The following is a 19,404-nucleotide window of genomic DNA, read 5'->3' on the forward strand; positions in this document are numbered from 1 at the left end:
TCAGAATATGAGTTTATTTGGAAATAGACTTGTTGCAGATGCAATTATTTAAGATGAGGTCACATTGGAGTAGGGTGCATTTCTAATCCAATATGACTGGTGTCCTTATAAGAAGAGGATCACGTGGAGATGCAGAGATACATGGTTAACACCATATGAAGACTGAGGCACAGAATGGACTGCTGGTCTACAGCCCATGGAATGCCAAAGATGGCTGGCTGTCACCAGGAGCTTGAAGAGGGATATGGAAGGTTCTCTCTCAGAGTTGTCAGAAAGATCCAGCAGTGCCAGAACATTGGCATTAGACTTCTAGACTCCAGAACTGAGAGAATAAATTTCTGTTGTTTTAAGCCACCTAGTTTGTGGTACTTTTTTTATAGCGGCCACAGGAAACAGATACATTTTATTATTTCATTTTTTAATTACTTATATACTCTTATCTTTATTCCTTTGCTCTCACTTTACTAGTTGGACTTTTCAATGGTTAATCCCTGTTTATCACTTAAGTTCTTTAATTTATGTCTGTATCTCTACCATCCACTCCTTACTCTTAACTATTAATTCATATGTATATACCTTTACTATCATCCTTATCAGAATATTATTTTATTGTTTATGTAGATCTCCTTTGCTTGAGTATAAACTCCCAGGATTCAGAAACTACAATTTATCTGCTTTCAATTCTTTGTTTACCCAGTACCTTTCACAGTGCCTTGCACATAGAAGAATCTCATGAAAGGTTTTTGAATTTAGGATTGCTTTTTGATTTTTTGTTTTCAGTAACTGTGACCATGACTGTTCCTAAAACTTCTTTTTAATGCTATTTCTAAAATACATAGAAATATTAAAAACTTATAAGAAAATATATTGGCGGGACTGTGGGTCTGGACTCCAGTGTCGCCGGCCGCAGCGAGGGGCGCGGTGTCCCAGGCTGCACTTAACCGCGGCTCCGAGAAGCGGGGTCGGGCGACTCTGAACCAGCGCGATGGCGACTCCCGTCAATGGAGCCCCCATGGATGCCAACTTGTGGTCCTCGCATGAGAAGATGCTGGCACAGCCCCTGAAAGACTGCGACATGGAGGTGTACAGCATCATTAAGAAGGAGAGTAACCGGCAGAGGGTCGGACTGGAGCTGATCGCCTCAGAGAACTTTGCCAGCCGGGCTGTTCTGGAGGCCCTGGGTTCTTGCTTAACCAACAAGTACTCCGAGGGGTACCCGGGCCAAAGGTACTACGGCGGGACGGAATTCATCGACGAGCTGGAGGTCCTCTGTCAGAAGCGAGCGCTGCAGGTCTACGGCCTGGACCCCCAGGGCTGGGGAGTCAATGTCCAACCCTACTCAGGCTCCCCAGCAAACTTCGCGGTGTACACAGCCCTGGTGGAGCCCCATGGCCGCATCATGGGCCTGGACCTGCCTGATGGGGGCCACCTGACCCATGGGTTCATGACCAACAAGAAGAAGGTCTCTGCTACGTCCATCTTTTTCGAACCTATGCCCTACAAGGTGAACCCCGACACCGGCTACATCAACTATGACCAGCTGGAGGAGAACGCCCGCCTCTTCCACCCGAAGCTCATCATTGCAGGGACCAGCTGCTACTCCCGGAACCTGGACTATGCCCGGCTGCGCAAGATCACTGACAACAACGGGGCGTATCTCATGGCCGACATGGCCCACATCAGCGGGCTGGTGGCAGCCGGCGTGGTGCCCTCCCCCTTCGAGCACTGCCACGTGGTGTCCACCACCACCCACAAGACCCTGCGGGGCTGCCGCGCCGGCATGATCTTCTACAGGAAGGGAGTGCGCAGCGTGGACCCGAAGACGGGCAAAGAGACTCGCTACAACCTGGAGTCACTCATCAACTCTGCCGTGTTCCCAGGCCTGCAGGGGGGGCCCCACAACCACGCCATTGCTGGGGTGGCGGTGGCTCTGAAGCAGGCCATGACTCCGGAGTTCAGAGTCTACCAGCGCCAGGTGCTGGCCAACTGCAGGGCTCTGGCCGAGGCCTTGATGGGGCTGGGCTACAAAGTGGTCACAGGTGGTTCTGACAACCACTTGATCCTCGTGGACCTCCGCTCCAAAGGCACGGACGGTGGCCGGGCTGAGAAGGTGCTGGAAGCCTGTTCCATCGCCTGCAACAAGAACACCTGCCCAGGTGACAAAAGCGCCCTGCGGCCCAGTGGACTGCGCCTGGGGACCCCGGCGCTGACATCCCGAGGACTCTTGGAAGAAGATTTCCAAAAAGTTGCCCATTTTATTCACAGAGGGATAGAGCTGACCCTGCAGATCCAGGACACCGTGGGGGTGAAGGCCACCCTGAAGGAATTCACGGAGAAGCTGGCGGGGGCCGAGGATCACCAGCGGGCTGTGGCAGCACTCAGGGCGGAGGTGGAGAGCTTCGCCGCCCTCTTCCCTCTGCCCGGCCTGCCCGACTTCTAGAGGAGTGCCCGCCCGCCCAGGGACCCAGTGCCCTGGAGGCCCCACACAGGCCCCTTTTCGGACTTTGCTTTTTTTACCTTGTTCACAAACCAACATTTGTTAAAGGCTCAGTGTTAGTCGTTCTGGGACAAGTTATTAAGGAGTTTAAATATGAACCTCACTTTCTCACAGCTACGTATAGTTATTCTGGAAAAATGAAATACAATTTAGCCATTCAGCCTTAATTATCCAGACTGGTGGAGGGCAGGGTTACTGGGCTTCCCTGACTTGCTGCGGCAGCCAGAAGCACCGAAGTTCGAGCTTGGAAGAGCTGCCCGTTGCTATCTGTTCCCTGGTGGGCACCAAAGGAGGACTCAGTTATAACCGTCGCAAACGAGGAGGGAGCGTCCTGGCACTTCTGCTGTGCTTTCAATCAGAATCACAAGTTAGACGGGTCTGTTCAGGTGCCATCCAGCTCCGTGGGAGTCCCGCTTACAGCACCTGGGCAGGAGGGGGAATGTGGTCCCCTTCCCCCAGCCCAGGGCAGGCAGGCCAGGGAACGTAGTCCCAAGCCACTGAGCAGACAACCACCTCCCTCCCGTGATCAGGAAACCAGAGGTCACCTTCCCACAGAAACTTTATTTTTCACAAATCTCAAGTGCAAAACATAGATGACCATTTTTAATAAGCACAAATTTTAAACCACAGAATATCTACAAGAATTATAGCTTTAAAAAATACAACCAATTTTTATATCTCAAAAATATCTCAACTCAAATAAATTAATTTCTTAAAAAGTAAAAAAAAAAAGAAAATATATTAAATATATTAGACAAATATGCTAAGTGAATTTATATCTCTATAATGATCTTCAATTTATAAGACTAGAAGCTAGGTACATTGCACATTGAACTTTTAACATTAAATTATTTTTTTTCTATCAGGATATTTTGTTTGCAAATTAGAGAAATGCCAAACTCCTAAAGATTTCTTTGTTAAAGGAATACATATATTTAAAAGTTAGATTTTATCAAGTTCAACATGTATATATCAAATTTTAGAAACTTAAACTATTAGTAGAGAGTTGAACTATTTAAAATTAGAATGTCACAATCATAATTTACCTTTGAATCTTACTTTCACACTCAACTCTAAAGTCAAAGCTCTAACATTGGGTTTCCCTGGTGGCGCAGTGGTTGAGAGTTCACCTGCTGATGCAGGGGACACGGGTTCGTGCCCCGGCCTGGGAAGATCCCACATGCCGCAGAGCGGCTAGGCCCGTGAGCCATGGCCGCTGAGCCTGCATGTCCGGAGCCTGTGCTCCACAACGGGAGAGGCCACAGCAGTGAGAGGCCCGAGTACCGAAAAAAAAAAAAAAAAAAAAAACAAAAACTCTAATATTTCTTGTTGTTTAACTAAAAGCAAGGTATATCACATTTCATATCTATCACTTATTTTACTATAGCATGTTAGATATGTTTATAATGATAAATAATATATTTATCATTTTGGCAATAAGATGCCTCAGGCAGGCCTGAATCCTGGGTGGCAAGGAAAAATTTGAGCTTTGATGCACTCTACCTTACAGTAAATACCCAGGGATGTGCTGAGGTAACATAAACATACACCAGGAGAGTCAGAATTATTTTCAACAGTTGACAGAATTTGTGAAGATATGAATTTCAAGGAAGCTTGTACCTCTGGCTAGAAGGCTGTTTTGTTTGTGGTTTACAGAGCTAAGCTTTATGTTTTACCTGTGTCTCTTAGCATCGTTCTGTCAATTATATCACCATCAGACTTGTGACAAGCATACATTTTATAAGTTGTGGTACTTGGCCATAAAACTAGCTTTCTCACACATTATCTAATATAGTGGTTGACATGGAATTTGATTTTAATTTTTAAAAACAAAGAAATACAGAGTTCATTTTCATTAAAAAATGTTCACACCCTGAGCATAGGTTATATTATATGCGTCTAATTTCATGGTTTATACAGCACCTACAGATAATTCTATACACTTGGTCCAAGTTTTCACTGGGGTAAGCACTAAGAGAAATGAACAAACTAAAAATGAGGTCTGGAGGGTTATATTCTTCCTGATAAAATTTAGTGTCCATCTGTAATTGTGGTAAAAATGTTTAGGAAAATTCATCATCTGCTTACAAAGTTGGATAGCATTTTTATTTGCCTCTAGAACTCACTTTTCAAGATTAATGAAGGCTCTTACCTCTTCAATTAACCTTCTTCATATTTCTGATGTTAACAAAAACCTAACAGTCTGCTGAGGACACTACTTCTCTGCATCTCTTCCTCTTGGAGTTTGTGCTTTCTGCCACACTCTGGGTACATCACTGTCCAGACGTATGGTAAATGCTTTTTTCAGTTCCTCAGCAGCTTCCCTGCTACTATTCCTTGATCTAATTTTTGAAAATTCTTACCCATTTAAGACCCACATTATTAGAGTAAAATGCCTTTTTCCCCTATGCACCAATGGTACCTACCATTTTATTAGAAATTTTGCCCTGTGGGTAACAGTATTAATACTGTTCTTGTCAATTGATCCATCAATCTGATTCCTCAGTTCCTTGTCTTTCTTGCCTCTAACAATGTATCTTCCATAACTGCTTCTAGTTACCTGCACCCTAGAATTTAGCGCCTGCGACTGCTGGACTAGTGAACTAATACATTGGTACATCCCTCTTCAAACAGAACTTCTTTTCCTAATAACTGATTTACTCCCCTAATTTTTTTTCCTCCACCATGTTGAGTGTTCAAGTCTGTCTTATTCCTCTAATTTCATCTAGCTTTCTGTACTCTTTTTTTGATAGAATTTTCTAACACTGAGGGTGACCAGCTGTCATAGTCTACTCTGGACTGAGGGGTTTCTGTGGTTTCAGTACTTGCAGTGCTAAAACCAGGACAGTCCCAGCAGGATCAGGGCAATTGGTCATTTTACTTCAATTACTGTAACCCCTATATTAACTATCCTAGCTCTGGTTCTACCAGGCTGGTAAAACCATAACCTAATCCACTGGAGAAAACCTCTCAGCTGGTTAGATCAGCTCTACCATAAGAGCATAGTTTGTACCTTAACACTAGCTGAGAATCCAATATTATTTATGTCAACAACACTTTTCTTGGCTTGTTGTAGTAAATAATTAACTTTCATCAGTGTCCTATACTTCATGCCTCTTAACTGCCATACTGCCCTCCCTCTACTTCCCTGAAAAATAGAAACTATCTAACAAACTCATTACACTTTTTGCCAACAGGACTGAATTTCTGCCTCTCCCATCTCTATCATCTTTTACTAAGAATGGAAAAGGAATCACTTCTTATCCAAAGCTAATCCCTTCACTTACAGTCTGGGTTAGCTTCTCATGCTCCTCTCAACCATACCTCCAACTGGCCATCAAATCTGATTTATTCTTGCTTCACAATATTCCTGAAACCATTCCAGTTTTATCTACCTCCAATACCAAGACCCATATCTTAACTTGACTATTATGATAGCTTCAAAGCTAGTCCATCAGTCTCCAATATATCTCCTTTCCAATTAATTTATGACATTAAACTCCAGTGATCTTTGAAAAATGCAAACTGATCATCTCCTTGAATCAAAATGATTCAAAGAGTTTTCATTATGCTTACATAAATCTTCAGAGCATTAACATAGCCTACAGAGTCCAAGATTCCCTGTCCAGTTTGATTTCTGCCTCTTTTATTCTGTGCTGCACATATACCTAACTTTTCTTATATTTCCTTGAACAGACATGCTGATATTTCATTTTGAGATTTTCCATAAGTTGTTTCCATTTCTCTCCAGTCCCTCTTCTTTAGCACCTAATTGTTACTCATTCTTCAAATTGCATCTTATATATTACCTTTTAGGAATCATTTCATGGAGTCTTAGACTGGTGAAGAACCCCTACTATTTACTGTCATAGCACCCTGCACTTCCTCATCAGAGTATCTGTTACAGGCTTAATATCTGTGTTCTTTACTTGAGTCTGAATTGCCCAAGAAACCTTGACTTTCCTTTCTGCAGTTTTATCCAAGGCAGCTAGCTCAATACTTAGGACATAGTGAATGAACAGTATACATTTATGAATAAGGTAAATAAATAATTGAATTTAATTAAAAAAATTCTCTTTTGATATCTGGTTGTATTTATTACTAGAAATATATTATCAGGTAGTCTGTGAACATTGAAAGTGGCTTGCAGCCACACAGAAAGATAAATCAAGTACATGCATTTTTCTTAATAGACAAACTCAAGACAAAGAAATATACATGGTCCTATGAGAAAATGTTTATACATATGAGAAGTTAAAGAGAGAGTGGTTTTAGAATCATTGGATTGCTGCCACATGGTTGTTTCAAGGAGCAGTCAGAGTAAAGGGAAGATAACTACCACATAGAGGTCATTGTATGACAGATAGTCAACAATCCATTTGATGTATCTCAGATGTTATAGTTATACTACCCTGCTCTTAAATGTCTGTTGTAGAAGAAGTAAGGTATTTCAGAATATGAGACAATTCCTTAATTTTTGATTAATTTACAAATGGACAAAAGACTGCTGACAGGTCAAATAAACCACATGTTGAGGGGGAGAGGTTGATTTAGGTTTTGCAAACAGATAGGTTACAATCCAGAGGAGTTAGGGGTTTTCTCTCTCTGTTACTCCTATGTTTTACTTCCTATTGGATCTAGGCTAATTCATAATTTTAGACCAGGATGATTTAAATTTATCAACAGCAAGCATTTTGACTAAACTCTCTTAACTGGTTTTATTTCTCACTGTTAATTCCATTATACTCAAACTCTCCTAACTTGATTTCCATTTTGGACATACCTTTTTGTTAGTAGGGGTGATATCATTGTTTAGTCTCTGCATCTAAGAGAATATCTTTTTGTTTCCCTCTTTTAGGAACATGTCCTTATTGGAATGTTTCCATGATATTATAGATTCTTTTCAAACAGATTTAGGATTTAAAAAAAGCATGGAAAAAAGAAAAGGAATGAAATCCTTAAAGTATTATAAAGAAACTCAGCACATCTTCTCATATATACATATATGTACACATCTGTTACATACGTTATCATGTACCATCTATATCTACCTATAATGGAAAATATATAAACTCTATTTTTAACCTTTTCTTTATTCAGTTATCTTAATTAAAACATTTTATGAATATAAAAATGTATAAAATATATAAATATGTGTATTTAGCAGCAGAAAATCACCATAGAAATCTGAAAGAAGCTCAATACTCACATACACCCTTGCCATGACATTTTAATTCCATAAAATCTGTAGTGTAGGAATACCTTTTTTTTTTTTTTTTTTTTTTTTTTTTTTTGTGGTACGTGGGCCTCTCACTGTTGTGTCTTCTCCCGTTGTGGAGCACAGGCTCTGGATGCGCAGGCTCAGCGGCCATGGTTCATGGGTCCAGCCACTCCACGGCATGTGGGATCTTCCCAGACCGGGGCACGAACCCGTGTCCTCTGCACCGGCAGGCATACTCTCAACCACCGCACTACCAGGGAAGCCCGGAATACAACCTTTTGAGTATGACTTTGGCAATCAGAATTTTCAAGTGATATTTGTGGCAGCCGCATGAAACAGGGAGGCAGTTTGATAGTTCCGAAAGATTGCTGCCTTGGATGGTTTCAACTCTGCCATTTGCTAGCTTTGTGACATTGTGCTATGAACTTTATCCTCTCTTGCTCTACATTTCCTATTTGTAAAATGAGCGATAACCACAATTCCCCAATGAACCTTAGTTACTAGATTATTACAAATATCAAATTAATATGCTAAAATAATGAATCATAAGCAGTTTAGGTCTGTTGGTTACAACTTCTATGGAGCTTCTTCCTCCTACAGATTTGCTGACGGTAATGCAATTCCTGCCAGGCTTCTGACAATGAGTGGTGGAGCCGATTAATTTGATCTATCGTTACGTTAAAGGGCGCTTTCAGGATCCTGCATTTATGGTGGGATCTCCCTTCCACAGCCCATGTGGAACATATCCAGCATTTGGTTTCGTGCTGCCATAAGAGAAAAACCTGGAGTTCAAGTTCCCAGGGTTAGGAAATGCTCTCATGGCAAATGCAACTTCAGGAACAATCAATTCTTTGGGGTTTGCTTTCACTTGGATTTGAGCAAAAAAAATCTATTTTATCATCTCTTAAATTCATTTTTTTAGTGATTTTCAATGAAAGAGGGAGTCCTAATACCTAACTAGCCATATTCCATTGACCATAAACAAAGCTATCTCTCAGCCATATTCCTGGAAATGGAAGTTTCTGTGTATGTTTTAACTTTTATCTTATATTCCAAAAATAACAAAAGTGCTTTGAGAATTCTACATGAGCTCATATTTTATAGTATAGAATATGTATATCAGATTAGGTTAAGCCAGATAATACTCCATATATTAAGTAATGTGTGAACTCTGTATGGAATGAAAACCATGCGTTAAATAGGTGAAGAAGTAGGAAATGCCAGAGGGAATAGTAACTTTGAAGTCAAAGGTATATTTCAATAAAATGTTTTGGGAAATTAGAAATAATTAGTACCTTAAATGATCTAATCATAAATGGGCCTACTTTTTAAAATTAAGAATTGGAATGACCCTAAAGTATTTTCATATGTTCAATAAATGTTTGTATTGCTTCGCATACTGCTTTAGGAATTCAGAATAGGTGATGAATAAGATACCTGATCTCCTAAACATTACATTATATTTTGAGGAGATTATAAACAAGTAAACAAATATGTTATTTAATGTGTCCATTATTTTTAGGTACAGTAGTCCCTCCATATTCACAGGGGATACATTGCAAGACCCCCAGTGGATGCCTGAAACCCAAGAATAGTACCAAATCCTATATGTACTATATGTTTTTCTTATACATACATATGTATGATGAAGTTTAATTTATAAATTAGGCACAATAAGAGATGAGAAATAATAACTATAATAAAATAGAACAATTACAGCAATACACTGTAATAAAAGTTATGTGAATGTGGTCCTCCTCTCTCTCAAAATGTCTTGTACAAGTTTAATGCCTTTTCCATGTTAACTAAGTACATATCATTTGCTGTGGCCCTAACATTTCAAGTTTGAGCTGCGACACCAAAACTAGCATGGATTGCTTTTTCCTCCTTCACAGTTTTAAGGATCGAAGATTCATTCTTACCATAGATTTCAGCATCCTTAGCTTTTTTATAGTTTAGGGGTTTTTTAAAATAGTTTTTTATAGGTTTTTTCCCTTTCCTTATTAAGTCAAGGACTTTCATCTTTTCACTTAAAGGAAGCACTTTACAGTTTCTCTTGGCATATCCAAATTGCCAGCATCACCACTCTTGTGCTCTGGGGCCATTATTAAGTAAAATAAAGGGTTACTAGAACCCAAGCCCTGTGATACAGGGACAGTGCATTTGATAACTGAGTTGGGTACTAAGTGACTAAAGGGTGGAACACGCTGGCCAAAGAGATGATTCAAGACCTGGGTCGATGAAGCAGGATGGAGTGAGATTTCAACCTGCTACTCAGAACAATGCTCAATTTAGAAATTATGAATTATTTATTTCTAGAATTTTTCACGTAATATTTTCAGACCACAGTTAACCATGGGAAAGTGAAATTGAGGATAGGGGAGGATTACTGTAGTAAAAAACTGCTTTGTAGAAAAGTAATCAGGGCATTTTAATAGAAAATGACTAGGGGAAAAGTCTAGATTATAATGGGTGAATTATGCAATTTGTGAGCTGAATGACAAAGAAGAGCTAAAGAAGTGAATATCTTAAAGGAACTAGAAAGCCCTGAAGCTGACTGTTCTAGAGGATTAGATAGAGAACCAGAGTGCTGGTTTGTGGGGAGCTGGGGGAGAGAGCACAGGTTGAGAGGTGTTCTAGGACCACTTCAGGTAGTCCTCTGTAGACTGTCTTAAGAAATTTAGTGTTCGTTCCAATTACAGTGGATTCTTTCAAGCAGACAAGTATCCAGATTTAATTTGTGATGGAAAAAAAATCACTCACTCTTAGGTGGAAAATGAACTGTAGGGAAGAAAGTTTGGGAGCAGAGAGACTAGTGTTTAGTCTACTTCTGACTAGAAATGATAAGAGCTTAAAATGAGGGAGTATCAATGGTTTTCTTCACAGTAGAAGAAAGACGGTTTGAAAAAATACTGAGTAGAATCCATAGGAATTGTGTACAGATTATATATGGAAGAGTCCATATGATTCTCCGATTTTTGGCTTGAATGTTTGGGTGAAATGCAACACCCTTCCCTGTGACAGAGAAAACATGAGGAGGAAGTTTGCATTTATTTGAGAAGGAGAGGAATAGAGATGATAGAATTACTTTTGGAATTGGGTGGTTTAATTGGACATCTAAGACATCCCTTGGTCATTTGGATATAATGAAGTGACCTGCCTTGGTAGAAAAACATGTATTTGTAATCAGACTAAGATTTCAATCATGGCTTTGTAGTTTACAAGCTGTGAAAACTTAAGTAACTCAAATTATCTGATCCTCAACATTTTTTCCCATTAAAGCAAATTATTAATACAAAAATATTGAGTTGATTTGGATTATACAGTGCTTTACCCTTAGTTGGCATTTGGAAGTTGTTTTATCATGATCATTATCATATGTGGTCTGGACAGTGGGAGAAAATTTATGTCATTTGGGGAGATATTGGCATATAGTTTTCTTTTTAAAAAAAATCTATGGATTTGAATGAGATATAATGTAAAAACTAAGGGGGAAATCGTATCATGGAAGGAAAGACACATATCCAAAAAGGCAACTAAATGATGTTGGTAAAGTTGATGCTGAATAGGAAAGGAATCTTGTGAAGGAGAGGCTGGGAAAGAAACCAGAAAGGAGGGGAAATGAGAGAAGGACATTTGAGAAGGAAACTGCAGTCAGTTGTTGCAGAGAAGGTAAGAAAGGAGTAGAAAAGTATCAGTTCGATATAATAATAATGGTGGTCATTATAGATCTTGTCAAGAGTTGTTTCACTGGGTATAGAAACCTTGGAGGAGGGGGTCATTTTTCCATTCAGAGAGGTGTAAAACTATAATAGTACAAGCATATTTAGTTTAGCTTGTTATTTGTAGAGACAAAGTTGAAATAAATATTTCCTTAGGACACAAAATCATGTACTTGCAATGAGGATGAAAGGATTAGGGTAGGGTGTGTGATAAAAGAGATGATAGTTGGAATGACTTCAGAGGGTAACAACTTCTCCAAAATCACATGCTAACAAGAGCAGTAGAAATCCTAAAGGACTATTGGAAAACGTTTGTTTACATTAAAAAATATATATATCTGGCAATATATTCTTAAGTTATTAACAGTAAGAATATGATATTAAGGTACATTAAAATTAAATGTATTTCAGTATCTTCTGTATACAATACATTGTGGTTCACACATGTTTCCCAAAAGTGATCTACTCCAAAAGAAAGACTATTTTTATACATTTCTGATCCAGAAGACTTGCTGTTTTATTAATTTGTGTACAAGGAATTGTTAGCTTAGATGATTATGCTCAATTAAGTATAATGAATATAATTAATGCAGTTGATGTTTTAGGTTCTTGAGTTAATAGTGCCATTAAATGCTGCTGTTTCTGTTGTGGTATTAATTATTATTATAATAAAACAGCAAACTTTGAAATCATAGGGAAGCTGATTTTGGCTACTCTTTTATAGCAAGTTTATGCAGACATTTTTATATATATACATGGGCATTATTTAAATAACAGATCATAACTTAAATATGCAATGATTATTTGTCAATACATTAACCACTTTAAAACACTTAGTTTTATCTATTTAAAAAAAGTAGTTTTCAACTTGAACTATGAGTATCAAATTATAATTGGAAGATGAGTATATATGCCTTTTAATTATCTGAAATAAGAAAATATACATTTATTTCCTATACAAATTTGTTAAGCATCTTCAACATGCCAAATATTTTAAGTAAGGTTATTTTTCCTTATTAAATTCTTTAATATTTTACTTTTATATAAAAATAATTTCCATAATATTAGCCATCAATAACAATGCACAATAAAATTTTAATAGTAAGTGTAATTTGTTTTCGCATCTACTTGTTCTATAGGTGATGTTAATGAATATTTAAATACTGATAAACTAAAATCCTTCTTATAGCTTGAAGCAGTGCTGTAAAAAGCACATGATCTATATTTCTTGGATTATTTATAGTATAAAGAGCATAATTAAATAAAATGGGTTTTTATTTGCAGTACGCGGGCCTCTCACCGCTGCAGCCTCTCCCGCCGCGGAGCACAGGTTCCGGACGCGCAGGCCCAGCGGCCACGGCCCACGGGCCCAGCCACCCCGTGGCACGCGGGACCCTCCCGGACCGGGGCACGAACTCGAGCCCCCTGCATCGGCAGGCAGACTCCCAACCACTGCACCACCAGGGAGGCCCAAATAAAATGTTTTTAACATAAGTTAGAAATCTATCATTGATTCTAAGCTATAGTTGTATTATATCACATTGGAAAAATGTGAAGGAATTCTTATAAAATTATTTTTTATGTATGTCCTCATTTTGGATATGAACATGCATAATTCCATGTGCTTTTTTTTCTGTCATTTTAGTCACATAAGTCTTGCCACGTGGCTTCTGTTACTTGTGTTAGCTGAAAGTTCCTACTTATAAATGTTTTGAAAGGATAAGACACCCCATTAATATTTATTTACTTAACTTTAAAAAGTATTTTACACCATTTTTCTAGTAGTAAACATTTGTAACTTTCTTTTTTCTTTAATAATGAATTTTTCTTGTTGTTTGAAGTTTTAAGTGGTATTTTAGCATCCGATTTCACAATTTATTTTCTGTAAAATGGAGATGACCCTCCTCTGTGTTGGCTGTTGAGAGTGATCTGGAGTTCCTTTATCAACACATAAACCTTTCTCTGTTGGGGAAAAGGTGCTGTTTGTTTTATCTATTTATTTATTTTCTCAGCAAAAATAGACGAAGATTAAATATGGGTGAGATAACCTTAATTGACAAGACTTTTGGTGCAATATTTTGAAAAGGCACTGTGTTTGGAATCATTTAACCTCATTGATATTTATGACCCAGTTCTGTCTGAATTCTTTACCCACAAAGCACTTCTCAATATTCTTTCACATAAAACAAAAAGGTTAGACCAAATTTGTATTTTCAGACTATGCTCTTTCAGTTCAGGGCCACTGCACATTGTTGTGTTCTGTGTAAATGCAGATGGGTGCCACTGGCAGCTGAATCTGCTCACAGGACCTGGGTTCTGAGTGTAACTAAGAGGGGAGCAGGTAATAGGCCCAAGTAGTTAAGTTTCAGAACTCCAAGCTTCAGATTCAATCAGAAAAGATATAAATGTTATACTTGGTAGAAATGACCAATTGCTTGAATTTACTCACTTGTAAAAACCCATCTAGGCTTTTTTCTATGTGTGAGTGTAAAAATAATTAAAATTATTGACAAATTTTTTGTTTGTTTAATACTATTCGGTTTTTATTTTTTCTTAAATCACTTTTGACAAGTTATTTTAACATTTTTAAATTCTATTTAAAATTTCAACAAAGATTTACGCAGTTTTTTCTATTTAATATCTGCAGTATCTGTATCTATATCTCTATTTTAATTTATGATATGTATGTTCATATGTATGATAAAGATATGTTCTCTTTAGGTTCTTCATTGATATTGTCAGAGAGTTGTCAAATTTATTTGGTTTTAAATATTCAATTTTTTTCTTGCTGAATATCTTTACTGTATATTATCTTATTTAAAAATATTATTTATATTTTATTCTTTATTTTTATCTCATTAAGTACTATTCTTATATTTGTTCTATTCTTCTTTGTGCTTCATTTGTATTTCCTCTGATTTGTTTTCTAACTTTCTAACTTCAATTTTATGTATTTAATATAAGAAGATTATATAAATTTCCTTCTATGTCTAAATTTATGTGCATTCTCCAAGTTTTCATAAATATTATTGACACTTTTGATTTCTTCTTTCGCCAGTAGATGGGAATTTTTTAAAGTTTACATCATTATTTTTCAACATAATTACATAGTTGCACAGTGCTCAGAAAATGTATTGTGTTTGATGCAGCATTTTTGAAATTTATGACACAACACATCATTGATTTTCTCAACTGTCATATATACTGTAGCACTGGTATGTTTTCTATTTAGATGCATGAAAAAAAATACACACACAAACAGATTGAATAAAGTATGTTAATTGTTTTCTTAAAATCTCCCACATATTACAATATTGATAATCTATAAATATTATATCTTCTTGATATATTTAATATTTATAAATGGATGACTAACATAAATGTATACTTTGTGGAATTGTTTATTTTTATTACAATATTTTTAAATTTTAAATTTTCTTATTTTTGTTTGAATTGATTATTAATAGATTCTATGTTATTAGATTACAAATACAGAAGTTTTATATCGTCTCATGGAATTGAGCCTTCTATCACTATGTAACAAAGCTCTTCTATTTTTGACATATATATACCAACTTTAATTTGATTCACATTGTCCTTCTATTTTTTTGTCCCTCCCCACATCTCTGTTTGTAGACATGTATGTATATACATGTATCTACATATTTATATTATATTTATATATATGTAGAAAAAGAGGTACATACATATACTCACAGAGACACACACACACATATATATATGCATATGTGTACATACACATACATATGGGTATTTTATTGAGGTATAATTTTATACAATGAAATAAACAACTCTTTAAGTGTATGGCTTAAATACATGTAATTTTTTACATATGTATCGTATGTAACAACCAACCAAATAAAGACAGAATGTTTATTTTATTGCAGAATGTTATTACATGTATCAGTAAGTTGGTCTTTTTTTTTATTATTGTTTTTACTGCTTGGTATTCCTTTGTAGGAATATAACCCAATAGGTTTCTTTCTCCATTTTCCATGTTGTGGACATTTGTGTTGCTCCTAGACTTTGGCTACAATGAATAACGGGGCTGTAAACCTTGTTGTACAAGCATTTTTCTGATCATCATTCTTCTTTTCTATAGATGTAGAATTGCTGGATCATGGTATATATGTATTTTTAACTTTAGTAGCAACTTCCAAAAAGTTTCAAATGTGTACGTGTCTGTTTAACAACTTTAAGAATTATTTTATATACAATATTCATTTTTATTGTGTATAATTTAATGATTTGAAATATGAATTTAATGATTTGAAATATGAAACTATAACCACAATCAAGAGAATAGACATATCTATCTCACTTTCTTCCCCTCAAAAATGTTTTCTTGACCCTTTTGCAATCTCATTTCCACAACCTTGCCCCACCCAATCACACTCTATTATACAAAAGTTTCTGTTTTATTTTTAACTTTACATAGAGTAATACAATATGTATTTTTAAAAAATCTTGTTTCTTTCACCAGCATAATTGTTTTGAGATACATCCACGTCATTGTGTTTGTCCGTGGTTCACTCCTTTGTATTCCTGAGTAAAGTTCCATTACAGGGAAACACAATTTGTTTATCCATTTAACCATTGACAAGCATTTGGGTTGTTTCCAGTTTTGGGCTACTGCAAATAAGACTGTTATGTATATTCATGTGAAAGTATTTGTGCAGACTTATGCTTTCATTTCCCTTGGGTAAATAGATAATAGTGGGATGTCTGTGTTATATGGTAGGTGTATGTTTAACTTTTTAAGAAACTATAGAATTGTTTTCCAAGGTGAGTGTACTATTTTAAATTCTTAACAGAAGTATTTGAGAGTTACAGTTGCTCCACATTTTTGATAATACTGGTATGATCAAACTTTTAAATTTTAGACATGTTAATAGTTGTACAGTAGTATCTCATGATTTTAATTTGTGTTTCCCTAATGACTAATTCCAGTATGGTTTAGTATTTTGGTATTTTATGGTTTTAGTATTTATTTTTAGTATTTTATACTAGTAATGTGTAAGAATTTTATTTGGGATTGTAAATAGTTTTGAATATCCTATTTGGGTGAGTGTCTAGTTGCTTTTGACTGGTTTAATTTGCATTTTTCTGAGGAGTAATGATGTTTAACAACTTTTCATAGGCTTAAAATCTATTTGAATATTCTACTTTAGGAAATAATTTAAATCTTTTACTTATTATTGTTTTTTCTTATTAATAGTTATATATTTTTAATATGAAATCCTTGGCAGATATTTGAATTGCAGATATTTTCTTTCATTCTTTGGCTTACCATTTTACTGTCTTAGTAGTGTCTTTAATAAGTAGATTTTTAATAATTTTGATAAAGTCAAATTTGTCATTTTTTCCTAGATACCTTTTTGTGTTCTATTTAAGACATCTTTGCCTAACACAATATCGTGAATATATTCTCAAATATTTCCTTCTGGAATCTTTATAGTTTAACTTCATATTTAGGTTTATGATTCATCTTGAATTAATCTTAGAATGTTAGGAGTTAAGGGTCAGGTAAATGTGTTTCATTCTGGATTTCCAGTTGCTGCAGCACCATTTGTTGAGAGTATGTTCTTTCCCCCATTAAATTGTTTAGATGCCTTTATCCAGTGGCTTTAGTGGTGAGGGTCTACTTCTGTGCTCTCTGTTTACTCATGTGAATACCACACAGTCTTAATTAATGTAACTATATAGTAATTTTTCAAGTGACATAGTGTCCATGTTCATATAGATCTAAATGTATACTGAATTATTCAAATTGTCTTTTTTTCCTTTTTGCGAGTTTCATTAATTTGCCTTTTTCCAGACATGGTTATTTTACTTAAATTGTCAAATACATTGGTATAGTGATGCTTATAATATCATGTTAATCTTCTTAGAATTTGTAATGATGTTTGCCTTTTTTTACTAATTCGTAAATTTTTTTATCCTGTTTTATTTTCCTGATCAGTCTTGCCAGGGAGTTACACTTTTATTACTTTTTCAAAAAAAATGAACTTTTGATTTACTCATTTCATGTATTTTAAATGCTTTCTATTCTATTGAATTCTTCCCTTATATTTATAATTTTGTTCCTTCTAATATTTGTGAGAAGAATTTGCTCATTTTGGTCTGGTTTTCTGAGATAGCTCTTATCATTGATTTTAATCTGACTTCTTTTGTAATACATAATTTAAAGTGGCAGATCACTAAGAGCAGTGCTTTAGATGCTTACCACAAACTCAACTGGTTGTATCATTCAGTGATTATCATTCAGGTCAAAGGTTTTGGATTTTATTGAGAATTGCTTAATGAGTCAGTATACTGTCTACGTTGGTGACTGTTTCACATATACTTGAGCACAGTATGTTTTTTGAAGTTGTTGAAAATGGTGTTCTATATATACAAATTAACTCAAGTTTATTCAAATTTGTTTAAATCTTCTATAACCTCAAGTCTTGTTAAATCTTCCATAACTTCACTAATTTTTTCCTTCTACTTGGATCTATCAATTATTGAATGAGGATTGTTATCTTCAAATATGATTGTGAATTTGCTTCTCCATTTAGTCTTATTTCTTCACATATACTGATTCTATATTATTAGATACATTCATATTTAAGGTTGTTGAGTTGGCTCTTTTATTATTATAAAATGTTTTTATTCATCTCTGGTAATGTTCTTTGTATTATGGCTTACTTTGATATTAATACATCGATAACAGCCTTATTAGCCTTAGTGTATGTCCAAACTCGTGTGTCACCCACGTGGTTGCAGTAGCACCCCTCTCTCACCTGGCTCCAATGGCCATATTAGGGGATACTATGTCGAGGGGGAGTGTCAGAGAGAAGGAAAAGGAAAATAACTGAGCTTCCTATTTGAATGGGTTGGCTCAGTATTTTGCTACAAGCCAAAAAATTGACAACACCTGCTTTCCAGGCATTTAGGGGTGGCCTTGAAAGACAGTAGCAAGAGAAAATCTTTTAAATGGACCAAACAGTGAGTGATGCACCTGGTCTTCCACTTACGATGGAATACATACTGATCAAGGTAAGGATATTTGTGGACTTATGGACAGTGGCAGATGGCCTGGCTGGTTATTTAAGTACAGTAGAGGAAAAACCTGGAAAAGAGAAGACAGTGGGGCCTGAGGTGGACATGTAAATGGATATATCAGAAGTAGCATGAGTGTGAAGATCTTTGTATCTCATTTTAATGACCACCAGGAAGTGTCCATTGTGAAAAACTATTGAACGACCAAGTACAGTCAACTTTGTTGCATTACCAACCACATGGTGGCACATTGGCTACATTGTGAACCTTCTATCCTGGAAGGGTAAGTGATTTATTCTTATAGGAATAGATACCTACTCCAGTTATGAGTCTGCCTTTCCTGCACATAAAGCCTCAGTCATCATCATTATCTGGAGTTTACAGCCTGCTAAATCCATAGGTATGATATCCCACATAGTACATAATCTGACAGAAGGTCCCAGTTCACAGCAAAGAAGATACAAAAGTGGTCCAATGACCATGGAAGACACTAATTACATTTCTTTTTGTATCATACAGAAGCTGATGGCCCGAGAAAATAGATGGCCAGCTAAAGTACAGCTGATGTGTCATCTCAGAAGCTGTATGCCATCCAGGATGGTAGTATTTACACTGAATTAGACACCCCCATTTGATGCTGTGTCTGCAATAAAAACCAGGGAACTAGGAGGTAGAAGCAAGTGTGATAGTGAATTTTATATGTCAACTTGACTGAGCCAGGGTGTCCAGATATTTGATTAAACATTATTCTAGATGTTTCTGTGAGTGTATTTTTGGGTGAGATTTACTTTTAAATCAGTGAACCTTGAGTAAAGCAAATTGCTCTGCAGAATGTAGGTGGGCCTTATTCAATAAGTTGAAGGTCTGAATAGAACAAAAGGCTGACCTCCCTGGAGTAA

General features: G+C 36.4%; 1 protein-coding gene across 1 annotated transcript; it reads left to right on the forward strand.

Moving 5' to 3' along the window:
- The first annotated feature begins 778 nt into the window (after window positions 1-778).
- Window positions 779-3,202, forward strand: LOC309795552 (serine hydroxymethyltransferase, cytosolic-like). Its single transcript, XM_082607997.1, has 2 exons — window positions 779-1,462; window positions 1,505-3,202. The coding sequence occupies exons 1-2, from the start codon at window positions 986-988 to the stop codon at window positions 2,438-2,440; spliced, it is 1,413 nt and encodes a 470-aa protein (XP_082464123.1). The 5' UTR covers window positions 779-985; the 3' UTR covers window positions 2,441-3,202.
- Window positions 3,203-19,404: the final 16,202 nt, after the last annotated feature.

Source organism: Mesoplodon mirus (assembly GCF_964341445.2).
Source record: "Mesoplodon mirus genome assembly, chromosome: 2".
Lineage (NCBI taxonomy): Eukaryota > Metazoa > Chordata > Mammalia > Artiodactyla > Ziphiidae > Mesoplodon > Mesoplodon mirus.